At 40.7% G+C, this 27800-nt stretch overlaps 1 protein-coding gene across 2 annotated transcripts; it reads left to right on the top strand.

Annotated features, from left to right (window-relative positions):
• Positions 1-27800, top strand: si:dkey-177p2.18 (phospholipase B1, membrane-associated). Of its 2 annotated transcripts, none has more exons than XM_046293310.1 (16): positions 1-127; positions 793-857; positions 2213-2303; positions 3580-3638; positions 6473-6540; positions 6778-6821; positions 7357-7477; positions 9101-9152; positions 9683-9763; positions 9869-9934; positions 12196-12287; positions 13087-13168; positions 14529-14630; positions 16445-16540; positions 17278-17349; positions 25949-26098. In XM_046293310.1, exons 1-16 carry the CDS (start codon positions 73-75, stop codon positions 25967-25969), a joined length of 1167 nt encoding a protein of 388 aa, XP_046149266.1. In that variant the 5' UTR covers positions 1-72; the 3' UTR covers positions 25970-26098. The 2 variants fall into 2 exon arrangements, with proteins under 2 accessions (XP_046149266.1, XP_046149264.1); XM_046293308.1 differs by lacking the exon at positions 25949-26098 and adding an exon at positions 26665-27800 and having other exon boundaries at positions 4-127.

Here is a 27800-nt window from a genome sequence, read left to right as displayed (position 1 = left end):
TTGGCCTCATATAATGGCCGTGCCCTCTGGCTGTGCATCACATTGTGCTGTCCCCACACACCACACGCCACGATGGGGTGGCTTTTGATTGCCGTGGCAACCTGTGTGCTAGTCTCCTCTGCCAAAGGTAAGTGCTGGAACCAGCAGGAGAACAGCATGCACAGAGTCCCTATCTGTGCATATTTCACATTTTACACACACACACACACACACACACACACACACACACACACACACACACACACACACACACACACACACACACACACACACACACACACACACACACACACACACACACACACACACACACACACACACACACACACACACACACACACACACACACACACACATTCCACACACATGTCAGTTACTGTGGCCACATTGTTGGGGCGAGCAGTTTTTTCTGAAAGAGGGGCCTGGCTTGGGTAGGTCGATGTTGGTTTAGATAATGGAGGACCTGTTTAAAAAGGAACATCAGGGATTTTTGGTTTCAAAAGTTAGACATATAAAAGTTTGGCAGCCCGCAGCGGTGATGATGAAGACTACAGAAGTAGATCCTAATCACAACAGAAAAATATGCTTTCCTCATAACCTGACTTCAGTTTCTCTTGGTCTTTGTATTGGCTGGGTTATGTAAGCACCAGGACAAACTCAGCAGGCAAAACTGGTTGTAATGACTGCATAATGATATCATTTCAACCAGTTTCCGGTTGTTGTTATGACATCATTCCAACCAGTTTTGCCTGCTGGGAAGACACCCCTTCATGGATACTGTCTCCTTCTAAGGCAACAAGTGGTGGTGGCAGTATGAGGAAGGCATACGACACTACAGCCAGGAGGCTCTCCACAAGGTACTGTCCCATTTGACCCTTTTATCATCTTGGTGTAGGATTGGTCTAGGGTGAAGTTGCCCAAGACGCTGATGTTGGAGCAGTTGTACATTTACATAACTAATGGTTAAGGTTAGGATTGGGGGCGGGAAGCTGATCCTAGATTTGTTCCTAGGGGAAACTTCACCCCAGAGCTTTTATTTTCTATAGGCGCCTTCTGTAACCTTTGGTAATGTAAAGGCCTTCAAAACACATTCATAGCAATGAATGTAACAAATTTAAATGATCTTTCATCAATGGTATTTTGATTGAATGGTTATTTAGTGCTTATAAGTGTGTTATGTCATCTCACATCAAGGAGACCTATGCTAGGTATTGATCTACAGTGTGTCAATTAAGAATTTGTTACCTGACTTGAATTACCTGAAGATACTTCATTGGTCTTTGTGTACATCACTTACACATTGGTATGTGTAGTTGTACATCATGCTACAGTTAAAGGGATAGTTCACCCAAATTGCAAAATGCCATATTGGTTTCCTTTCCCTGTAAGCGGTCTATGGACAAGGTATGACAGCAATCCATGCTTTGGTTTGTTTCCTTGGCACTGTTTCCAAATGCTTACATTTGAGCATTTGTGCCAAAAATCACATTTAAGTCATTGGACCAATATTAGCATGATTTGAACATGATGTGTGAAAAATGCTAATTTTGGTCCCATGATTTGAATGGGATTTTTGCCACATGCTAAAACATTAGCATTTGGTAACAGTGCCAGCCACTGCCAGGGAAACTACACCAAAGCATGGATTACTGTCATAACTTGTACATAGACTGCTTACAGGTTAGGAAAACCAATTTTGTAATTTGGGTGAACTATCTCTTTAATGACATGACTGACTGATTCTGCTATGACTACATGACCTTGGTTGTTTGTTATTCAAGTTAATATTCAGTGTCATGTCAGGTTATCTGAATGTTTGTAGATGTTTGTTCGGTATTGATAGCATTTGACGCACACACACACACACACACACACACACACACACACACACACACACACACACACACACACACACACACACACACACACACACACACACACACACACACACACACACACACACACACACACACACACACACACACACACACACACACACACACACACACACACACACACACAGTTGTATCTTAGAGGTTGGAACATCTTTCTGGTCTGATGTGGATTCTTGTTCCCTTGCAACTCGTATTGGTACCAGGGGACCATCGTTTCCCCCATTATAATCAGAAATATGTACAGACATATTTACTGCGTTCTACTTTCTATTTGTGTATCTATTCTTTTCTCTCCTTCACTCTCATTCTTGTTTCAGGAGTTTCCAGAGAAAACCAGACCGGTGAACTTCACACATTCTCCTTTTCAATGTCCTGACATGAGTCGCTCGCCCGCTGTCCCCTCATCAGGTAAGATGGGACCATCCCATTAGAGTTGATTTAGAAAGTCAATATGTGAACTGATCCCAGGCCAGTCTTATTCTCTAACTTGTAAGCTTGTGGAATCAGGCAGCATTGCAAGGCTAGGGTTTTGGGGGCAGATCCTAGACCAGTCCTTAGAGACATCTTTAACTGCCTTCTCTCTGAGTAAATACTGTATGTTAGAGATCATCAACTAGATTTTCTTGAGTGGATGGTCAGGGGCCCGGAACATAATTACAAATCATTTGTAGACTAAATTGATTGCAAAGACGCCCAACAGATATTATATTTGACTAAAATGTAAGAATTTCAAACCTTGCTTGCATTTGTATATGATCACGGATAGTGCATTCAGAAAGTATTTAGACCAAATACAGGTGTGCCAAGAAGACTCGAGGATGTAATAACTGACAAAGGTGCTTCAACAAAGTACTGAGTAAAGGATCTGAATAATTAGGTAAATGTGATATTTTTTAAATATTTTTTTATAGATATGCAAAATGTATAAAAAAACGTTTTTGTTTTGTCATTATGGGGTATTGTGTGTAGATTGATGAGATGACAAAAACAATTTAATACATTTTAGAATAAGGCCGTAACGTAACAAAATGTGGAAAAATTCAAGGGGTCTGAATACTTTCCGAATGCACTGTATATCTCTCTGCTATGCATGTATACTTGGGAATACTTTGGAACAGATTCCAAAATTTGAATCACTTGGAGGTTATTTGCTGGAGTTTTAGTCTTTTGCGTGAAGAAATATTTTAATGTATATATTTTGTATTAGTATTATTGTTTTTGCACAGTAAACTCGGGGGGCCAGATAAAATCATCCGCGGGCCGCCAGTTGGGGAACCCTGTTGTATGTTTTCCTTGTGGGAGTTGAACAATTGAATCAATGTTGTTAGTGTAATGGTGTTGGATTCATAACCTCCCTCCCCAGCTGTAAATCGAATCGCTAGCTTGAAATCGAATCATGCTATTGTATCGCTAGCTTTTCTAGTGTAATAAACAAAGACGTGACCTCTTGTCAAGCATGGTCCCCGGTCCAAGGGGACAAGAAAGGAGGCAAGCACAGTGACACACCTCTTATATTAGCCCTCTACAACCTAATATGATATGTGGACAGTGTAGGAGGCCACCTGGGTCAGCAACGTGTGCATTATGGCCGGTCATTATAAATCTCTCTCTCTCTCTCTCTCTCTCTCTCAATATCCACCAATGTGTCCTCTCTCTTGACTTTGTCTCTCTTCTTGCTCTTTAGTTGAGTTGGTAAAGGCAGCGGACATTAAAGTCATTGCTGCCCTGGGGGATTCTCTGACGGTGAGTTCAACGTTGAGTTTGTCTTAACACAAACACTTTACACTTGACTCTTGATCAGAGTTTTTGGAGCTGTGGGTGTTATTTAAAGGGGTACGTGATTGGTACATCCATTTGTGGACTGCAATGAATGATAAATGTCCAATGCAGACAATTGTATCTCAATATCTAATAATTTCTGGGAACCAATTAAATACCTTACTGTGATGGTTTTGAATGTAATAAAAAAATAACAAATTAAAATATATATAAGAACATTTTAGCAAAGACCAATTTGTCAAGCAAGAATTTTGAAAGGACTGTCTGGGAATGTCTGAGTGGGGAAGGGAAAACTGAAAATGAGCTGTTATTGGCAGATGTTTGGAAAAACTCCATCTCAACAAAACCATTATTTTATCTTACACTAGAAGGGCATCATCATCATTTTCACAATTTCACAGTATTATTCCAACCTCACAGTGTGGAAATGTATATACGAAATACAGGAAAATCATTTTTTTTTGACTGTACTGGGCCTTTAAAACAATGACGTTGATGTCATGGATGGTCAGTCCTCGTGTCCACAGCTCAGTCTATGAATTTAAGAGTGGTTACATTTCTCCATCCCTATCCCTCAGCTGTTTACCAAAACAAGTGATGGGGTGGCTGCTTTGTTGTTTTTCAAATCCTGTATTTCCCCTTTTAAGCAACTGGTGTGTCACCTTTTCGAAAACTGAAATTAGTAAAGGCAAAACCATGCCGTCTAGCATAATGGAGCAGTTTCACTCAACGCTGCATGGAAATATATGGAAAGTAGTTACTGTAATGAGTTTAACTGAACTGTCTGGACTGGACCAACACAACTAACCAATTCATTTAAAGCTGTTGTGGGCTCAAGATCTCAATGCATTTAAACCATTAAACCACCGCAGGTCAGGGCCATGAGAAATTCTGTTCAGGCCAGTGAGAGAAAAAAAAAGTTAACATTGAACTCAGAATGTTCTAATCGTTCAGGCAGATTGCTTTAATCATAATAGCTGAATTTGCTAATCTTTGGCACGTACAGTGCCTTCGGGAAATAATCCTTGACTCCTTGACTTTTTCAAAAAAAAAAAAATATTTTGTTACGTAACAGCCTTTTTCTAAAATTGATTTAATAATTTTCCCCTCCTCAATCTACACACAATAAACTAAAATAATGACTACGCAAAAACAGGTTTTTAGAAATTGTTGCTAATTTATGAAAAATTACAATATCACATTTACATAAGTATTCAGACCCTTTACTCAGTACTTTGTTGAAGCACCTTTGGCAGCGATTACAGCTTCGAGTCTTCTTGGGTATGACGATACAAGCTTGGCATACCTGTATTTGGGGATTTCTCCCATTCTTCTCTGCAGATCCTCTCAAACTCTGGCAAGTTGGATGGGGAGTGTTGCTGCACAGCTATTTTCAGGTATCTCAAGAGATGTTAGATTGGGTTTAAGTCCGGGCTCTGGCTGGGCCACTCAAGGATATTCAAAGACTTGTCCCAAAGCCATTCCTGCGCTGTCTTGGCTGTGTGCTTAGGATTGCTGTGTGGTTGGAAGGTGAACCTTCTCCTCAGTCTGAAATCCTGAGCTCTCTGGAGCAGGGTTTCATCAAGGATCTCTCTGTACCTTGTTCCTGTAATCTTTTCCCCATCCTGACCAGTCTCCCAGTCCATGCCACTGAAAAACATCCCCACATCATGATGCTGCCACCATCATGCTTCACCGTAGGGATGTGCCAGGTTTCCTCCAGACGTGACGCTTGACATTCAGGCCAAAGAGTTCACTCTTGGTTTCATCAGACAAGAGAATCTTATTTCTCATGGCCCGAGTCCTTTAGGTACCTTTTGGCAAACTCCAAGCAGGCTGTCATGTCCCTTTTCCTGAGGAGTGGCTTCTGTCTGGCCACCCTACCATAAAGGCCTGATTGGTGGAGTGCTGCAGAGATGGTTGTCCTTCTGGAAGGTTCTCCCTTCTCCACAGAGGACCTCTGTCAGAGTGACCATCAGATTCTTGGTCACGCCCCTGACAAAGGACCTTGTCCCCCGATGGTTCAGTTTGGCCGGGTGGCCAGCTCTTGAAAGAGTCTTGGTGGTTCCAAACTTCTTCCATTTAAGAATGATGGAGGCCACTGGGTTCTTGGGGACCTTCAATGCTGGAGACATTTTTTGCTACCCTTCCCCAGATCTGTGCCTCGACACAATCCTGTTTATGCACTCTACGGGCAATTCACTCGATCTCATGGTTTGTTTTTTTCTCTGACATGCACTGTCAACTGTGGAACCTTATTTAGACAGTGTGTCCTTTTCCAAATCATGTCCAATCAATTTAATTTACCAGATGTGGACTCCAATGAAGTTGTACAAACATCTCAAGGATGATTAACAGAAACAGGATGCACCTGAGATACATTTTGAGTCTCATAGCAAAGGGTCTGAATACTTACACAAATAAGGTATTTCTGTTTTTTACTTTTAAAGCAATTCCAAAAAATTCAAAAAACCTGTTTTCGCTTTGTCATTATGGCGTATTGTGTGTAGATTTCAGATTTTTCTTAATCCATTTTATAATAAGGCTTCTGAGTGCTTTCCGAAGGCACTGTATGTCAATGTCATAGTTGAATAATCTTTGACCATTCATTGCAGTCATGGCTGTATCATACTGGAAGTTACTGTTTCGATTAACACACTGTAGTTTGCCATTAACAGTTTTGTGGTTACTGTCTCGCTTGAAAGGAAAGTGTTATTAATAGGTATAATCATATGACTCACCTTGTGGTTGATTGTTCGATGAATTGCTACATGGACTGTCTTGCCCTCTCTATTCAGACCGCCATAGGTGCCAATGCCACCAACGTCCTTGGGATTCCTATCGAGTTCCGTCACGTGTCATGGAGGTACCCAATTAATTGTCTTTAGATGAGAATATGACAAGAATGATGAGAATAAGAATTGTATCAAGATGACAACTTTACATAGTAATGTATGCTTTCTTATCCGTTATTTGGGTATTCTGAATGGTAGTTCTCTGTCTAATAATAATCAGTCAATTATTGTCACCATTTGGAAGCAATGCAATTGTTTTGAATGACAACTTAATGACCCTATAGTGGAAAATGTATTGTACCTTGCAGCATCGGGGGCCATGGATCATACCAAGATGTCATTACACTGGCAAGTAAGTGCCTTTCGACTCAAATACCACCTTGAGCTTTGTAGGAACATTAGTCATTCATTGGCACACATGAATTCTAACCAGACGGAGCTTGGGCAGCCTGGTCCCAGATCTGTTTGTGCTCTTGCCAACTTAATTTCTATAATTGTAAAGCCATAGATAACAAGGAGTGGGTGTAATAGAACAGCAATACTGGCACTCAGGCTTTATCTTGCATTGTTTTTGCCTGGTTATGGTTAGGTTTGAAGTAATAGCACATCCTTGATCTATGGTTAGAGGCAACATCTACCTTGACGATAGAATGCACAGTGTCCTATCATCCTTCAAGTTCTACCTGTGTGAGCGTAAGGTGTAGGGGGAAGTTGCCCCTAGATGAATTTCCCACACTAATGGTTAAGGTTAGAATTGGTAACCCAATAGAAAGGGTGCTTGGAACCAAAAATCAATCAAATAAAAAAGGCCAGCGCTCACGTATATATACAAATATATATATTTGATTTTCTTTCCCTGTGTGAACCCTCCTTGGCATGTGCTCTAGATATCGTAAGGCTTTTCAATCCCAATGTGCTTGGTGCTGCACCGGCTAAGACTGTCCATGGAACCTCAGCCCCCCTCAGCGAAACAGGATTCAACCTGGCCGTGACCGGACACAACACCTTGTAAGAAACCACTATGGTGAAATATGCAAATATACTGTCTGTCTGCCAGAGATTTAACCAATGAAAGTGATGCATAGAGTTGTGTGCACTAAAAAGCAAGTTTGTGCCATGGTACTGGCACAATGCTTGTATAACACAGTGGTCTGATGGCTCATAGCATATCTAAACTAATTTTTAAGTGGCTGCAGATTTTAGTTAAATGACACTGCACATTTGAGTTACACTAGTCTCGTGTAGCCATACCTCGAAATCACGTTGTTGTCACACCACGTTTCTTGATGAGGCCAGAGTTACATACACAATCTGACGATTTCAGCGATATTATGTGTAGCTGCCTGTGCTACACTCATTTATTTTGTTTCATAACTCATTTCTGTCTGTGTACTTATTGTTCATTTCATTCTGTAACAGCTCAAAATAATCTGATATTGGGGTTGTTCGTTTTAAAGTTTTTCATTCAGACTTTTGAAAATAAGTAATGAATGTGGCAATTCTAGATATGGAAAGATGCCACACCTCCTATCCTTGCAATGGTGTCTTCTGTGACGACATGGACAGAGACATTGATTTCTATCTCCATTTTAAAGTAGTCAATTGCTTATTTTTCTACTTCCAAGAGTGTATTGGCAGTTTGTAAATAAACGGAAAAGGTGCACATCACCACCTGTTGTGCTGGATTGTGTATTGTCTGAACCGGTATAAAGCCAAGGTTGGTGATTTACAGCCATTTACAGCCGCAGTTATGGAATGTTTGCTCAGGAGTATAATTAATTGGCTGACTCCTCCTGCTGACCTGATTGGATTTAAGGCAGTGTCCAGGGTTGCTCTCTATCCAACTCTATGGTGATACTAGCCTTGACTAACCCTTCTCTGATAATGTTCTGAAAGACTCATATTTCCCAGTGTTCCTCCTGATAATATTATCTGCCTGTTCCATGCTAAGACAGGACATTGTGTCACCGTTTTGACCTTCACTAATATCACAATCAAAATGATTTTATGACACACTCAGTATGATTTTTATGTTATGCACAACTCACAAAATATCAAAAACAACAGATCGTACAAACAAACACATTTTATCTGATTCAGCCACTTGTAAATTCAGTATTTCTGGTATTCAATCAAATGTGGATATGTTCATTCACATCATTAATACAATTGGAGAACATATTTCACATTTAACATGCATAAAGCTACAGTCTGGGATTTAAAAAACAACAACAAACTGACCACTCTGCCCTTTGTTTTGGTTAACAGCTGAGGGATGGGGCTGGAGATATGTAACCACTCTTAAACTCATATATACTCTATACTCATAACTCGAGTTGGAGCTATTGATGCCAAGACTGACCAACCATGAGTTCAAAATGATAGTTTACCTAGTTTTGAAACTATACAGTGTTTGCTTACAACAACGTTAAAACAAGCTTCTATTTGGTGTTTGGGTGGGGTAGGACAGTTGAACTAAGCTCATCAGTGTTTATAAGTCACATTCCCGCAATAATCAATGGCTATCATCAATTTAAAATCCCAAAATAATGTACCAATTGCAGACTGTAGCTGGTGCTTTTTGCCTCAGTGTTATGATGTGTATTGTAATGTTGCGTAACTGTCCCTTAGTAATCTACCGGGGCAGACCAGACATCTCATCGACACACTGAGAAACTATGAGGTAAGAACCCCCCTACGTCTCCAAAATACTGTATAGGATAAAACCTTGTTATATTCAAACGCGTCTGATAACAACTTGTGCTATTTAGACCTTATCACTGAAGATATAAAATGGTAGCATAGGTTACGGTGTGTTTCTGCTTTAGCCAACTAAAGAAGAGCAGAACTCAAAAACGACATCAGGTGTTTAGAAGTGTGTACCACTCCATCTCATCAGTGCTCCATTTGGTTATGAAGATTATGGTAATAATACATTTGGAAATACCATAAACACACGTGAAATTGGTAATAAATACATTTCGATACCAAACCAAACCTTTGGGGAATCATTATCTTGCCAAAATAAAACAGCTAGACAAACAGACTGGCACCCACCCGGGATTTGACTATGATTACATTTGAGATCAGCAACTCTCTTTTCCAACCAATGTCTAAGAATGCTTTATTGATTTGAATAGCAATTGCATTACAGTGGTAAATGAAGTACTGACTGACTAATGTATCCCCTCTTTCATCCCTTTCTTTACCCAGGGCCTGAACTTTGATGAGGACTGGAAGCTACTGACCATTCTCATAGGCATGAACGACATCTGTGATTACTGCAAGGACAAGGTCTGTGTCATTGTAATATGCAGGCTATGCAACTTCATGTGCAATATCATAAAGAAAGAGCAAAGGTGTTTACTTTGGCGCTTGTTTCGACACTCTCCTTCCCAGGTTCTTTTCTCAGTGGACAATTACATTCACTACATGACGAACTCCTTGGAAATGCTAATGAACGAGGTAACATCGGGAGAGCTCACAAATATTATCTCAGATTTTTTTGTTGTTGTATTTTTACAATCCCTTAAAGCGGCAATCGGCAGTTGAAACAAAAAAGAAAGCGTCATCCCCGCCCCTGTTTTGGTAAAAAGACGAGGGGTGGCGGTGGAGAAATGCCATCACTCTCAAATTCATAGACAGAGCTATGGATGCCAGTTCTGACCGTCTATGATATATACAAATGACAGTTTTAAAGATGTTTTGAGGCTATCGTGTTTGTTTATATTTACCTTGTTTTTAAACATGGGAGAAAAACAAGCTCATATTTTGGGTTCTGATGGGGTACGACAGTTGAACTGAGCTCAGGAGGTATTTATAAGTTATTTTCTTCAAGAATAAGTGGGTACATATCATTAATTGTACGTAGCAACTGCAGATTGCCCATTTAAAGTATACTTCTCAATGGTTCTTCCCTGAATAAATAGGGAAAATACAGAGAATGCTGTTTTATCACATTATAAATTATGATTTACAACACTTAACACTCAGAATGGTAGAGTATAGGTAAGGGATAATCAACGAGGGGCTATGCGTTCTCTGGAAAATAATGAATGACGTGGAAGGTGTGTTCCAAGATGCGCTAGCGGAGAGGAACTAACCTTCCACAGAGTTGAATTATTTTCCAGAGAAAGCATAGAGCCCCGAGTTCATTATCCGTTTTATACCATGGCTATAATTTAGCACATGTACGGCTAGAAATGTGTTGTTTTGCAGGTAAAATTGTGTTCAACATCCACTGAAGTAGCTAGCAAGTTTACTAGATAACTGCATTAGTTGCCTTGTTAGCTAAACAAACAAACTTGCTAGTTTAGCTAACCAAACCATCAGTCCTAGCTTGCTATAAGCGTGGAGTGCCTGGATACAGCCCTGTTTTCAACAGCGGAGATTTGTATAAACCTTGCAGTCTGTCACTCCGACATTTGCAACATTGTTACAATATTCTAATTGCATCTCCAGTAATGAATCTGTCGGGAGTCAGAATAAGACAGACAGGCAGGCAGCTTTTCTCAGTCAATCGAAATCATGAATCAGCTGGCATCATTTTTATGGATACAAAAAAAAAAGATTTGAAAAAAAGTAAAAACGAAACACAGCTAATTTGCAGTCTTTCCAGCATCAGTTTGAAGTGATTGTGTTAGTGTGTTGTTGGCTATGAGTGAGCACATTTTATTAGCTCATTGTTATGGATTTATCCAAATAAATGTCACTAGAAAACAGCTTAAACAAATGCAAATGCAGCTACTTTGCTGTTATTCCGCTGCACTATTTGACGTGACTGTAAATTAGTTGTAGTTGGCTAGCTAGCAAGCAAGGGATAAGAATATACAATTTTTAGTGAAAATATGTTAATCGTTATTTGAATATGTTGGTAAACCATTGTATAAAAGTGCCTCCCGAGTGGCGCGGTGGTCTAAGGTACTGCATCGCAGTGCTAGCTTTGCCACTAGAGATCCTGGTTTGAGTCCAGGCTCTGTCACAGCTGTCTGCGACTGGGAGACCCATGGGGCGGCGCACAATTAGCCCAGCGCCGGCAAGATTTGGCCGGCAGAAATGTCCTTGTCCCATCACGCTCTAGCGACTCCTGTGGCGGGCCGGGCACAATGCACGATCACCAGGTGTACAGTGTTTCCTCTAACACATTGGTGTGGAGGACGCACGGCTCTCGACCATCGCCTCTCCCAAGTCCGTACGGGAGTTGCAGCAATGGAACAAGACTGTAACTACCAATTGGGGTAAAAGTTATTAAGAACTGACAATGCCCTCGAAGCTGGTTTTTGGAGGAGATATTGCCAAGACCATGTCTTGGGCCTAACAACACCCGTGCCAATGTATCCTTCAAACACCGGCTTCTCGTGCATTATCATACAAAGGGTCATTCAAACAATGATTGATATTTTAATTAAAAATGTTATTTGGATTAATTTATTCATACTATTTTATCCTTCCACAAGAAATTATCCCGACACAAGTCTATGGTTGCTACCCAAGCCGGCTGGTCGTTTGTTCTATTGGTTCGGTTGCCAGAGACACGCGACCCAGTCGTTCAGTCTTTTTGTTCTGGAACCGGCTGGAATGTGGTTTTAACCAGCCTTCAGCATTCAGGATTAGACCCACCCGTTGTGTAATGTATTATAGTGTGTGTGTTAACATGGCAACATTTGCATTTCTCTTGGTTGCGGTCATAGAAATAGAATGATTCTAATTCTATGGTTGCGGTCTAGGTTCCCCGTATGATTGTGAATGTAGTTCAAATCCTGCCCATGGAAACCTTGAGGCAGGTCCAGAGGCCCACCCCAGGCTGCCTGCTCCAACGGTGAGTGACCTGGCTTTGACCTTTGACCTTAGAATGCAACCACTATGCACTACGGTGTACATTTTAGGACACCCTCAGCCTACTACGGTGTACATTTAGAGCACCCTCAAGCCTCTCGCCTCACCCCTCCTTGAGCCAATTGTCCAAATCTCCTTGAAATGTAAACCATAATGAACACAGCCACTCTTCCCTTGCACCTACATCATCTTGAAAATATTTTAAACTCTTTCCTTACGAGGTCTGGAGACTACTGGTTTTCTGTTCTACCTGATAATTAACTGCACCCACCTGGTGTCCCAGGTCTAAATCAGTCCCTGATTAGAGGGCAACAACAAAAACAATAGAGTGGGACTGGCTTTGAGGTCCAGAGTTGAGTTTGAGGGCTCTAGGGGCTCCCAATAAGCATCAAAGGTAGACTCTGCAATATGCCATTGTCAGGTTACGGCAGACCAACTTCTGATGGTATTATTGTCTCTTCACAATGTTTATGTTTCTTTAAGGAGGGAACAAATTAAGACGAGCCAATAATGGCAATCGTGGCAGATTTTCAATATTGTTGTGATCAACTCGTTCTATTGTGTATGATGACGTCGCTTATGTGGGACCCCACGTCAATATTTTAAAGATCCGTAGGATGCCCTGAATTGTTATGTAACCGAGTTGGATCCTAGGGTCATTCTCATTAGAACACACCGTAGCAAAATGTTTCACAGCGTTTCTTATTGGAAGAAGTTTAGAAGGTACCACATTTCGGGCCTATTGAGCATGACCTTGATTCTTGACCCATCATTTGTTCCAGATCATTCTGTTCCTGCCTTATCAAGCCCGGGGCCGGTTCCCCTGAACTGAAAGAGCTAGTGGAGATCAACCTAGAGTTTCAGGTGGGTGGCCTAGCAGTTAATGTCACCACCTACAGCACAGAAACCTATCAGTGTCGGCAGACATGGGTTTAAAAAATGGAAAAAATATATTAATTTACTTTATCTGTGCCTGTTTGAACCTGTCCGGTTTAATAAACTAATAGAAAAGACCCAAACCTGCAAAACCCTCCCATCTGGCACTCCAGGCAGACTCTTTAAAAGATCTTTAACAGATTCTTTGAGTATTTGAAACGTAGCCCGAGGGCACTGACCGACGTCCATGGACGTTGAAAAGTAGTGTAAATTTGCTTAGTCTCCCCTGGCCTTGATTTCCACCCCATTCACAGACGTGGTTTCAACGTCCCCAGCCGTTCATTTCTGGTCCGGTTCGGACCGGACCAAATCTGATCCAATTTCATTCCACCATCTACAGATGTCTGGGATGGACCCAACTTGATTTGGCCCAAACAGACATCTATTGTTGTTTAAGATTTGGCCCAAACATAGTAGTTCATAATTGGTTCAGATTTGATCTGGACTGGACTTGATTTTGACCAAACATAAACAAGTTTGGACAGCATAGTATAGGAGTACAAAACAGTAGACCACAGCAGAGTACAGGACAGCAGAGTACAGGACAGTAAAGAAAAGTAGTATAGTTCAGTACAGTATAATGTAATGTATTGTACCTGACTATACCCTACTGTACTGTACTACACTGCATTCTACTGTGCTCTACTGTACTGTGCTATACTGTCCAAACTTGTGAAACGTAGACGTCCATGATTGGTTCAGATAAGGTCCGGACTGACCAAATGTGGAGCTCATTAAAATAATACCCAGTGTTAATTTTTGCATTTACATGTGTCATTTAGCAGACACTCTTATCCAGAGTGACATTCTACTAAGGTAGATAAACAACCACATATCACAGTCATAACAAGAAGAAGTTTCTGAAACCGTTACTAAGATTGTTAATGTAGTTGAAGTGTTCTTCTGTGTTTTTTCTTTCTGTTGGTCTGGAAACTTTAAATTTGACCACTGCCAGTTCTTAAGCTTTTGAAAAAGCTAACATAAATACATGTGAGCAATAAATGGGAGCAATAATGGGAGCAATAATAAATATTCCGTACTGCAATCTTTAGTTGGCTCCATATTCCTATTTAAATTTTAATGAACATTTTGGAATGTGAAATAATGATTTCTTCATTGACATGTAGTTTTATCAATGTCAACTTCCGTAAAAATACTTATTTTGAATGTCCGGAAAAAAACGTATTTTCAACGTCTGAAAAATACGTCTTTTCAATGTCTGACCTCACAGCAGTGTGCATATTTCTGTTCTAGCCCTACACTAACACACACCTCATTAACTCTCCAGAAACGTCTGGAGCAGCTCCTCCACAGCGATAGCTTCTTCAGGGAGGACTTTGCCGTTGTTCTCCAGCCATTCATGAAACAAGCAGACCCTCCTCGCCTCCCGGTAAAGTCTCTTGGCTTTTATCTGGAATCCTTTTGCTGTTTCAAGCCTGTTTCAATATATATATATATATATATTTATGAGCTATGCGTGATTATCTCACATAGTTTATACATACAGTACCAGTTAATAGTTTGGACACACCTACTATTCCAGGGTTGTTCTTTATTTTGACTATTTTCTACATTGTAGAATAATAGTGAAGACATCAAAACTATGAAATAACACATATGAAATCATTTTGTAACCAAAAAAGTGTTAAACATTTCAAAATATATGTTCTATTTTAGATTCTTCAAAGTAGCAACCCTTTGCCTTGATGACAGCTTTGCACACTCTTGGCATTCTCTCAACCAACTTCACCTGGAATGCTTTTCCAACCGTCTTGAAGGAGCTCCCAAATATGCTGACCACTTGTGACTGTTTTTCATAGGATGCTTTTCCCAAACCTCTCAATTGGGTTGAGGTCGGGTGATTGTGGAGGCCAGATAATCTGATAATCTGATAATCTGACTCCATCACTCTCCTTCTTGGTCAAATAGCCCTTACACTGACTGATGGTGTGATAGGTAATTTTCCTGTTGAAAAAAACAAATTATAGTCCCACTAAGCGCAAATCAGATGGGATGGCGTAACTCTGCAGAATGTTGTGGTAGCCATGCTGGTTAAGTGTGCCTTGAATTCTAAATGAATCACAGACAGTGTCACCAGCAAAACACGACCACATCATCACACCTCCTCCTCCGTGCTTCGCGGTGGGAACCACACATAAGGTGATCATCCGTTCACTTACTCTGCGTCTCACAAAGACACGGCAGTTGGAACCAAAAATGTCACATTTGGACTAATCAGACCAAAGGACAGATTTCCACCAGTCTAATGTCCATTGCTTGTGTTTCTTGGCCCAAGCAAGTCTCTTCTTATTATTGGTGTCCTTTAGTAGTGGTTTATTTGCAGCAATTTGACCATGAAGGCCTGATTCACGCAGTCTACTCTGAACAGTTGATGTTGAGATGTGTCTGTTACTTGAACTCTGTGAAGCATTTATTTGGGCTGCAATCTGAGGTGCAGTTAACTTTAATTAATTTATAATCTGCAGCAGAGGTAACACTGGGTCTTCCTTTCCTGTGGTGGTCCTCATGAGAGCCAGTTTCATCATAGAGCTTGATGGATTTTGTGACTACACTTTAAGAAATGTTCAAGTTCTTGAAGTTTTCTGCATTGACTGCATTGACTTCATGTCTTAAATAAATTACGGACTGTAATTTCGCTTATCTTATTTGAGCTGTTCTCGCCATACTATGGACTTGGTCTTTTATCAAATAGAGCTATCTTCTGTATACCACCCCTACCTTGTTACAACACAACTAATTTGCTCAAATGCATTAAGAAGGGAATAAAATCCACAAAATAACTTTTAACAAGGCACACTTGTTAACTGAAATGCATTCCAGGTGACTATCTCATGAAGCTGTTTGAGAGAATGCCAAGAGTGTGCAAAGCTGCCATCAAGGCAAAGGGTGGCTACTTTGAAGAAAAATATATTTTGATTTGTTTAACACTTTTTTGGTTACTTCCATATGTGTTATTTCATAGTTTTGATGTCTTCACTATTATTCTACAATGTAGAAAATAGTAAAAATAAAGAAAAACCCTGGAATGAGTAGGTGTGTCCAAACTTTTGACTGATACTGTATATAAAAGACTATGTGAGAAAATCATGCATGGTAACACATTCACAGAGACATTTATGTGAGAATAGTTTAAATTATTCCCATGACCTGTCACTGTTGTGATGTCTGTGTCTCTCCGAACAGAATGGCAAGATCGACATGACCTTTTTCACCCATGACTGCTTTCACTTCACCATAAAGGGCCATGAGGAGCTAGCCAAGGGGCTGTGGAACAACATGGTGAGCGCTACATAATGCTAACGGGATGCTAACAAGATGCTAATATCTAGCTGGCAGGGTCAAATGCCCATTGCTCATACAATTTCTCCATTCAGTCTGCTACTAATGACTGGTATTAATTATGTCACTTTGGCTGAGTGAAGGCTGGTTATTAGTCCTACTGCAGATGTTTCATTCCTGGAAAGGTCTAAAAATGAAAGATGCCACGATCCCGTTGTCAAACATACTACAATCCAAAACCATGACACATCAACAAAGAAGAGGGACAGTGGCTGATTCTAAATTGAATTGTGTTGATTTATGAGCCTTTCTATTGAAAGGTCAGAATTATCCCAACACCCTTTTATATACATGCTGATTGTAACTCCATACACTGCATATGTAACGGATGTGAAACGGCTAGCTTAGTTAGCGGTGCGCGCTAAATAGCATTTCAATCGGTTACGTCACTTGCTCTGAGACCTTGAAGTAGTAGTTCCCCTTGCTCTGCAAGGGCCGCGGCTTTTGTGGAGCGATGGGTAACGATGCTTCGTGGGTGATTGTTGTCGATGTGTGCAGAAGGTCCCTGGTTCGCGCCCGGGTATGGGCGAGGGGACGGTTTAAAATTATACTGTTACACATATGTGTAATTGTTCATGGAGTATTTGGAAGTGAGCATGACAAGAAACAACAGAAAGGTACAATAGTTGAAAAATTAGCGATGTCACCATCAGATGTTTCTTATCTAATTTCCCCAGTTCCAGCCAGAGGGTGGGAAGTTTATGGTGTCAAGCTTTTCTGACCCCATCGAGCTCATCTGCCCACCGATGGTAAGACCTGAGCTGTGACTGAGTGTCCTTTGTTTGTATTTGATTACTATTACTATTACTATTATATGTACATATACAGTGTATATACAGTGTATACATACAGTTGAAGTCGGAAGTTTACATACACCTTAGCCAAGTACATTTAAACTCAGTTTTTCACAATTCCTGACATTTAATCCTGGTACAAATTCCCCGTTTTAGGCAGTTAGGATCACCACTTTATTTTAAGAATGTGAAATGTCAGAATAATAGTAGAGAGAATGATTTATTTCAGCTTTTATTCCTATCATCACATTCCCAATGGGTCAGAAGTTTACATACACTCAATTAGTATTTGGTAGCATTGCCTTTAATTTGTTTAACTTGGGTCAAACGTTTTGGGTAGCCTTCCACAAGCTTCCCACAATAAGTTGGGTGAATTTTGTCCCATTCCTTCTGACAGAGCTGATGTAACTGAGTCAGGTTTGTAGGCCTCCTTGCTTCCACACGCTTTTTCAGTTCTGCCCACACATTTTCTATAGGATTGAGGTCAAGGCTTTGTAATGGCCACTCCAATACCTTGACTTTGTTGTCCCTGAGCCATTTTCCACAACTTTGGAAGTATGCTTGGGGTCAAAGTCCATTTGGAAGACCCATTTGCGACCAAGCTTTAACTTCCTGACTGATGTCTTGAGATGTTTCTTCAATATATCCACATAATTTTCCATCCTCGTGATGCCATCTATTTTGTGAAGTGCACCAGTCCCTCCTGCAGCAGAGCACCCCCACAACATGATGCTGCCACCCCCGTATATCACGGTTGGGATGGTGTTCTTCGGCTTGCGAGCCTCCCCCTATAACCTCCAAACATAACGATGGCCATTATGGCCAAACAGTTCTATTTTTGTTTCATCAGACCAGAGGACATTTCTCCAAAAAGTACGATCTTTGTCCCCATGTGCAGTTGCAAACCGTAGTCTGGCTATTTTATTGCGGTTTTGGAGCAGTGGCTTCTTCCTTGCTGAGCGGCCTTTCAGGTTATGTCGATATAGGACTTGTTTTACTGTTGTACCTGTTACTTTTGTACCTGTTTCCTCCAGCATCTTCACAAGGTCCTTTTCTGTTGTTCTGAGATCGATTTGCACTTCAAATAAAAAAATCAAATCAAATTTATTTGTCACATACACATGGTTAGCAGATGTTAATGCGAGTGTAGTGAAATGCTTGTGCTTCTAGTTCCGACAATGCAGTAATAACCAACGAGTAATCTAACTAACAATTCCAAAACGACTACCTTATACACACAAGTGTAAAGGGATAAAGAATATGTACATAAAGATATGTGAATGAGTGATGGTACAGAACGGCATAGGCAAGATGCAGTAGATGGTATCGAGTACAGTATATACATATGAGATGAGTATGTAAACAAAGTGGCATAGTTTAAAGTGGCTAGTGATACATGTATTACATAAAGATGCAGTAGGTGATATAGAGTACAGTATATACGTATACATATGAGATGAATAATGTAGGGTATGTAAACATTATATTAAGTAGCATTGTTTAAAGTGGCTAGTGATATATTTTACATCAATTCCCATCAATTCCCATTATTAAAGTGGCTGGAGTTGAGTCAGTGTGATGGCAGCAGCCACTCAATGTTAGTGGTGGCTGTTTAACAGTCTAATGGCCTTGAGATGGAAGCTGTTTTTCAGTCTCTCGGTCCCAGCTTTGATGCACCTGTACTGACCTCGCCTTCTGGATGATAGCGGGGTAAACAGGCAGTGGCTCGGGTGGTTGTTGTCCTTGATGATCTTTATGGCCTTCCTGTGACATCGGGTGGTGTAGGTGTCCTGGAGGGCAGGTAGTTTGCCCCCGGTGATGCGTTGTGCAGACCTCACTACCCTCTGGAGAGCCTTACGGTTGTGGGCGGAGCAGTTGCCGTACCAGGCGGTGATACATCCCGACAGGATGCTCTCGATTGTGCATCTGTAGAGGTTTGTGAGTGCTTTTGGTGACAAGCCAAATTTCTTCAGCCTCCTGAGGTTGAAGAGGTGCTGCTGCGCCTTCTTCACGATGCTGTCTGTGTGGGTGGACCAATTCCGTTTGTCTGTGATGTGTACGCCGAGGAACTTAAAACTTACTACCCTCTCCACTCCTGTCCAATCATCTCCTTAGTTTTGTTGACATTGAGTGTGAGGTTATTTTCCTGACACGCCCTACAGGGCCCTCACCTCCTCCCTGTAGGCCGTCTCGTCGTTGTTGGTAATCAAGCCTACCACTGTTGTGTCGTCCGCAAACTTGATGATTGAGTTGGAGGCGTGCGTGGCTACGCAGTCGTGGGTGAACAGGGAGTACAGGAGAGGGCTCAGAACACTTTCGCACCAAGGTACGTTCATCTCTAGGAGTCAGAATGCATCTCCAATCTGAGCGGTATGACGGCTGGGTGGTTCCATGATGTTTATACTTGCGTACTATTGTTTGTACAGATGAATGTGGTACCTTCAGGCGTTTGGAAATTGCTCCCAAGGATGAACCAGACTTGTGGAGGTCTACAATTTCTTTCTTGGCTGTTTTCTTTTGAATTTTACAATGATGTCAAGCGAAGAGGCACTGAGTTTGAAGGTAGGCCTTGAAATACATCCACAGGTACACCTCCAATTGACTCAAATGATGTCAATTAGCCTATCAGAAGCTTCTAAAGCCATGATATCATTTTCTAGAATTTTCCAAGCTGTTTAAAGGCACAGTCAACTTAGTGTATGTAAACTTCTGACCAACTGGAATTGTGATACAGTGAATTATAAGTGAATTAATCTGCCTGTAAGCAATTGTTGAAATAATTACTTGTGTCATACACAAAGTAGATGTCCTAACCGACTTGCCAAAACTATAGTTTGTTAACAAGAAATTTGTGGAGTGGTTGAAAAACGAGTTTTAATGACCTAAGTGTATGTAAACTTCCGACCTCAACTGTGTGTGTGTGTATATATAAGAGAGAGAATGGAAGTAGGAATAGGATACAACTCAAATCAAAGTGTATTGGTCACGTACACAGTTTAGCAGATGTTACTAGCTCTTAAAAATGCAGTGAAATGTCAAACTACACAAATAATAATGCAAAAAAACTACACAAAAAATGATTGTGAAATTTCAGAATGAATCCAATTAACCAAAATACTGTAGCACTGTAACAGTAAGCCAAATTCAATCTATATGTATATACACCGGTTTAATTTACAGAGATATAATATGTACAATAGTAGATATATTAGAGTGAGGTATCCAGTATATAAATGAATACAGTATATACACAAATGCAGTGTGTATAAGCAGGGTAAGTGAAATGCAATGTACAGTAGTAGAAATAATAGAAGGAAAATGTCGAGAATACAGCATTTAAATACAGTACAAAACCCCATGGCAAAATTGATAGAATTGTAGGAATTAAGGTTCCAGACCAGAGAATACAGTGGCAAGAAAAAGTATGTGAACCCTTTGGAATTATCTGGATTTCTGCATAAATTGGTTATCAAATTTGATCTGATCTTCATCTAAGTCACAACAATAGACAAACATGGTGTGCTTAAACTAATAACACGCAAAGTATTGTATTTTTCTTGTCTATATTGAATACATAATTTAAACATTCACAGTGTAGATTGGAAAAAGTATGTGAACCCCTAGACGTCAGCTAACCTGGAGTCCAATCAATGATACGAGATTGGAGATGTTGGTTAGAGCTGCCTTGCCCTATAAAACACACTCACAAAATGTGAGTTTGCTATTCACAAGAAGCATTGCCTGATGTGAACCATGCCTCGAACAAAAGAGACCTCAGAAGTCCTAAGATGAAGAATTGTTGACTTGCAATACGCTGGAAAGGGTTACAAAAGTATCTCTAAAAGCCTTGATGTTCATCAGTCCACAGTAAGACAAATTGTCTATAAATGGAGAAAGTTCAGCACTATTGCGATTCTCCCTAGGAGTGGCCGTCCTGCAAAGATGACTGTAAGAGCACAGCGCAGAATGCTTAATGAGGTTATGAAGAATCCTAGTGTCAGCTAAAGACTTTCTGAAATGCCAACATCTCTGTTGACGAGTCTACGAAATGTAAAATACGAATCAAGAATGGTGTTCATGGGAGGCCACCACGAAAGAAGCCACTGCTGTCCAAAAAAAAACATTGCTGCACATCTGAAATTTGAAACTACAGTTGAGTTGTTTGGAAGGAATATGTGGAGAAAAAAAGGCACAGCACACCAACATCAAAACCTCATCCCAACTGTAAATTATGGTGGAGGGAGCATCATGATTTGGGGCTGCTTTGCTGCCTCAGCGCTTGGACAGCTTGCTATCATCGACGGAAAAAGGAATTCCCAAGTTTATCAAGACATTTTGCAGGAGAAGGCTACCTGTCTGCCAATTGAAGCTCAACAGAAGTTGGGTGATGCAACAGGACAACGACCCAAAACACAGAAGTAAATCAACAACAGAATGGCTTCAACAGAAGAAAATCCACCTTATGGAGTCCTGACCTCAACCTGATTGAGATGCTGTGGCATGACCTCGAGAGCAGTTCACACCAGACATCCCAGGAATGTAGCTGAAATGAATGGTCTAAAATTCCTCCTGACCGTTGTGCAGGTCTGATCCGCAACTACAGAAAATGTTTGGTTGAGGTTATTGCTGCCAAAGGAGGGTCAACCAGTTATTAAATCCAAGGGTTCACATACATTTCCCACCCTGCACTGTGAATGCTTACACGGTGTGTTCAATAAAGACAAGAAAGCGTATAATTGTTTGTGCGTTATTAGTTTAAGCAGACTGTGTTTGTCTGTTGTTGTGACCTAGATGAAGATCAGATAAAATTGTATGACCAATTTATGCAGAAATCCAGGTATTTCCAAAGAGTTCACATACATTTTCTTGCCATAGTATGTGTATGTGAATGGTGTGCATAGACAGTATGGACAGTATGTGAATAGAAAGGTGTGTACATTAGTAGTTGCATAGGATGAGTCATGACAAGAATACAGTATATACATACAGTGCATTCAGAAAGTATTCAGACCCCTTGACTTTTTCCACGTTGTTACGTTACAGACTTATTCTAAAATGGATTAAAGAGAACATTTACATCATCAATATAGACCCAAATACGCCATAATTACAAAGATAAAAAAAGAGTTTTAGAACTTGGCACCTGTATTTGGGAGTTTTTCCCATTTCTTCTCTGCAGATCCTCTCAAACTGTCAGGTTGGATGGGGAGCATCGCAGCACAACTATTTTCAGGTCTCTCCAGAGATGTTCGATGTCCAGGCTCTGGCTAGGCCACTCAAGGACATTCAGAGACTTGCTTAGGGTTGTTGTCCTGTTGGAAGGAGAGCTTTCGCCCCCAGTCTGAGGTCCTGACCACTCTGGAGCAGGTTTTCTTCAAAGATCTCTCTGTACTAAGTTCTGTTCATCTTTCTCTCGATCCTGACTAGTCTCCCAGTCCCTGCCGCTGAAATCCATCCCCACAGCATGATGCTGCCACCACCATGCTTCACCGTAGGGAAGGTGACAGGTTCCTCCAGACGTGACTCTTGGCATTCAGGTCAAAGAGTTCAATCTTGGTTTCATCAGACAAGAGAATCTTGTTTCTCATGCTCTGAGAGTCTATAGGTGCCTTATGGCAAACTCGAAGACGGCTGTCATGTGCCTTCTACTGAGGAGTGGCTTCCGTCTGGCCACTCTACCAGAAAGGCCTTATTGGTGGAGTGCTGCAGAGATGGTTGTCCTTCTGGAAGGTTCTCTCATCTCCATAGAGGAACTCTGGAGCTCTGTCAGAGTGACCATTAGATTATTGGTCACCTCCCTGACCAAGGCCCTTCTCCCCCGATTGCTCAGTTTGGCCGGAAGAGTCTTGATGGTAACAAACTTCTTCCATTTAAGAATGATGGAGGCTACTGTGTTCTTGGGGACCTTCAATGCTGCACACATTTGTTGGTACCCTTCCCCAGATCTGTGCCTTGACACAATCCTGTCTCTGAGATCTACGGACAATTCCTTTGACCTCGTGGCTTGGCTTTTGCTCTGACACGCACTGTCAACTGTGGGACCTTATATAGACAGTTGTGTGCCTTTCCAAATCATGTTCAATCAACTGAATTTACCACAGGTGGACTCCAATAAAGTTGGAGAAACATCTCAAGAATGATCAATGGAAACAGGATGCACCTGAGCTCAGTTTCGAGTTTCATAGCAAAGGATCTGAACACTTATATAAATACGGTTTTTATTTTGTATACATTTGCAAAACATTTGCTTTGTCATTATGGGATATTGCGTGTAAATATACACTACCGTGAAAAAATTGGGAACACTTAGAATTTTCCTTGTTTCTGAAATAAAAGCACATTTTTGTCCATTAAAATAACATCTAATTAATCAGAAATACAGTGTAGACATTGTTAATGTCCATAGACTGCTTACAGGACAAGGAAACCAATATGTTTTTGGAATTTGGGTGAACCATCCCTTTAAAGACGTTACCACAAATCACTAGCTGGCTACCACCCAGTTACTCAACCCTGCACCTTAGAGGCTGCTGTCCTATATACTGTACATAGACATGGAATCACCGGCCACTTTAATAATGTTTACATACTGCTTTACTCATCACATATGTATACTACTGTTCAAAAGTTTGGGGTCACTTAGAAATGTCCTTGTTTTTTTAAATACAATTTTTTGTCCATTAAAATAACATCAAATTGATCAGAAACACAGTGTAGACATTGTTAAAACCTCTCTAGGGTTGCGTCCCACCGTGTCAAAAGCCAGTGAAACTGCAGGGCGCCAAATTCAAAACATCAGGTATCCCATAATTAAAATTCCTCAAACATACATGTATTTTACACCATTTTAAATATACACTTGTAAATCCAGCCACAGTGTCAGATTTCAAAAAGGCTTTACGACGAAAGCAAACCAAACGATTATGTTAGGTCAGAGCCAAGTCACATAAAAACACAGCCATTTTTCCAGCCAAAGAGAGGAGTCACAAAAAGAAGAAATATAGATCAAATTAATCACTAACCGTTGATGATCTTCATCAGATGACACTCATAGGACTTCATGTTACACATTACATGTTTGTTTTGTTTGATAAAGTTCATATACAAAAATCTGAGTTTACATTGGCACGTTATGTTCAGTAGTTCCAAAACATCCGGTGATTTTGCAGAGAGCCACATTCATTTACAGAATAATAAACATAGGTAAAAGATACAACTGTTATTCATGGAATTTTAGATCCACTTCTTCTTCATGCAACCGTTGTGTCAGATTTCTTTTTAACTTTACGGAAAAAGCAAACCATGCAATAATCTGAGTACGGCGCTCAGACGACAAATCAAGCCAAACAGATATCCGCCATGTTGGAGTCAACAGAAGTCAGAAATAGCATTATAAATATTCACTTACCTTTGATAATCTTCATCAGAATGCACTCCCAGGAATCCCAGTTCCACAATAAATGTTTGTTTTGTTCGATAATGTCCATCATTTATGTCGAAATACCTCATTTTTGTTTTGCGCGTTCAGTACACAATCCAAACTCACGATTCGCGATCACTAGGAGCAGACGAAAAGTCAAAAAGTTCCGTTACAGTCCGTAGAAACATATCAAACGATGTACAGAATTAATCTTTAGGATGTTTTTATCATAAATCTTCAATAATGTTCCAACCGGAGAATTCCTTTGTCTGCAGAAATGCAATGGTACTCAAGCTAAATCTTACGTGAACGCGCGAGGCTCGTGGCTCTGTGGCAGACCTCTGACTCATTCACCCCCACTTCACAGTAGAAGCATCAAGGTTCTAAAGACTGTTGACATCTAGTGGAAGCCTTGGGAAGTGCAATATGACCCCGTAGACACTGTGTATTCGATAGGGCAAGAGTTGAAAAACTACAAACCTCAGATTTCCCACTTCCTGCTTGGATTTTTTTCTCAGGTTTTTGCATGCCATATGAGTTCTGTTATACTCACAGACATCATTCAAACAGTTTTAGAAACTTCAGAGTGTTTTCCATCGACTACTTATATTGATATTCTATCTTCTATGGCTGAGTAGCAGGCAGTTTAATTTGGGCACACTTTTCATCCAAAATTCCCAATGCTGCCCCCTACCCTAGAGAAGTTAATGTTGTAAATGACTATTGTAGCTGGAAACGGCTGAATTTTAATGGAATATCTACATAGGCGTACAGAGGCCCATTATCAGCAACCATCACTCCTGTGTTCCAATGGCACATTGTTTTATCTAATCCAAGTTTATCATTTTAAAGGGCTAATTGATCATTAGAAAACCCTTTTACAATTATGTTAGCACAGCTGCAAACTGTTGTGCTATTAAAGAAGCAGTAAAAAAGTCCTTCTTTAGACTAGTTGAGTATCTGGAGCATCAGCATTTGTGCATTCGATTACAGGCTCAAAATGGACAGAAACAAAAGACTTTCTTCTGAAACTCATCAGTCTATTCTTGTTCTGAGAAATTAATGCTATTCCATGTGAGAAATTGCCAAGAAACTGAAGATCTCATACAACGCTGTGTACTACTCCCTTCACAGAACAGCGCAAACTGGCTCTAACCAGAATAGAAAGAGGATTGGGAGGTCCCGGTGCAAAACTGAGTAAGAGGACAAGTATATTAGAGTGTCTAGTTTGAGAAACAGACACCACACAAATCCTCAACTGGCAGCTTCATTCAAAAGTACCCGCAAAACACCAGTCTCAATGTCAACAGTGAAGAGGCGACTCCGGGATGTTGGCCTTCTAGGCAGAGTTCCTCTTCCAGTGTCTGTGTTCTTTTGCCCAACTTAATATTTTATTTTTATTTGCCAGTATGAAATATGTATTTTTCTTTGCAACTCTTTCAAAAACAAGGAAGTGTCTAAGTGACCCCAAATTTTTGAACGGTTGTGAATATTTAATACATTTTAGAATACGGCTGTAATGCAACAAAATGTGGATAAAGTCAAGGGGTTTGAATACTTTTTGAATGCACTGTATAAAGTGGGTAAAATAATATGTAAAGATTTTTAAAGTGACAAGTGTTCAATGACTATATGTACATAGGGCAGCAGTCTCTAAGGTGCAGAGTTGAGTACCGGGTGGTAGCCGGCTAGTGACAGTGTCTAAGGTTCAGGGCAGGCTACTGGGAGGAGGCCGGCTAGTAATGAATGTTTAACAGTCTGATGGCCTGTAGATAGAAGCTGTTTATCAGTGACCTCAAATTTATTGTTTACCTATTTCTTTCGTGACTAAAACTGTTTTGGATGTTTAGGATCACCCCTACATCTACACCCGACCTGCCAAAAGAGGCCAGTCCACCATACCCGTTGTCCCCAGGTCGGCTATTCCAACACGGGAAACCCTTCTTCTGTCTCACCTTGTGGTACTGGCTTGTATTCTGTCCTGGGCCATCACTGCTTTAGCCTCTCTATAACACTAATAAACTTATACGTGGGGTGAATATAGATAATATTATGGTTGCAGTTGTAATGATTGTGGGTGTTTTCTTTGTTGCTGCCATGCCTGCATTGTCAAGTATTGAACACAAGAGGGCCCACTGACCCTGGGCCTCTACCAACCCCTGTGTTCTGTGACCATAGAGAATTATAGAGGCCTCTAGTGGCCAAAAGGTCTTATAAGCTTGGGCAGCGCCATTGAGGTCTTCTACCATTTTCACGTAGACAACTGGCTGATCCCTCCTGGTGACCCTGTTGGAGTCATGTCCAACCGGGTCATCAGGAGGAATCAGCTAATCGTGAAGAAGAAAATTGACTACTTCAAAATGGATATGCCCATGCTGTCACAGACACTATAATGGCACAGATACAAATATGAGTTCTCTATCTATCTCTATGGCTGTGACTGAGAAGACAAAAATACCAACAATGGAAATCTGATATTGGAGGTGGACACGATATGTCAGTGCAATCTGTGCGTGTTGGTGACGTCCAATACACACAGAATGACACAAGCTGCTTTAGAAATCTATCTATCTATCTATCATTGAGAGGGGGATGGGACTGTCAATAGGCATTGTGATTTTCCCCTGTGCTGTGGCAGAGCCTGTTCATCATTCATCTAATTGTGAACCCCTTCTACAATAACAATCCACACCAAACAAAAAGGCCAGGTGATGGCTAAATTTAGCTCATCATGTTGTTTCAATGGGTTTGCTCTGAGGCTAATTATTTGAGCATTTTCTGTTTCCTTTAGACTAGAATAGCAAGAACCGCATAATAAACATTGAGTTGCATTGAGAGTATAATGGGCTGGCTCTGAAAAGAACATATTTAGGTGAACATGTAAACTGTGAGGTGTCCCATAGGCTATATGCATGGGATAATTGGTTTTTCAACGGGTAACCTTGTGTATCTGTTTTAAAGGGCAATAAACAATTTGGCAAATCAA

This window comes from Oncorhynchus gorbuscha, linkage group LG12 (assembly GCF_021184085.1).
Source record: "Oncorhynchus gorbuscha isolate QuinsamMale2020 ecotype Even-year linkage group LG12, OgorEven_v1.0, whole genome shotgun sequence".
Taxonomy (NCBI): Eukaryota; Metazoa; Chordata; class Actinopteri; order Salmoniformes; family Salmonidae; genus Oncorhynchus; species Oncorhynchus gorbuscha.
This window is presented reverse-complemented; position numbering and strand designations above follow the sequence as displayed.

Excerpts from the sequence above, each read along its gene's own strand:
- si:dkey-177p2.18 (XM_046293308.1), top strand. The coding sequence starts at position 73 with ATGGGGTGGCTTTTGATTGCCGTGGCAACCTGTGTGCTAGTCTCCTCT. Across the intron at positions 6,822-7,356 it reads AGATGTCATTACACTGGCAA|ATATCGTAAGGCTTTTCAAT; the intron begins GTAAGTGCCTTT and ends CATGTGCTCTAG. Across the intron at positions 9,935-12,195 it reads TGGAAATGCTAATGAACGAG|GTTCCCCGTATGATTGTGAA; the intron begins GTAACATCGGGA and ends GTTGCGGTCTAG.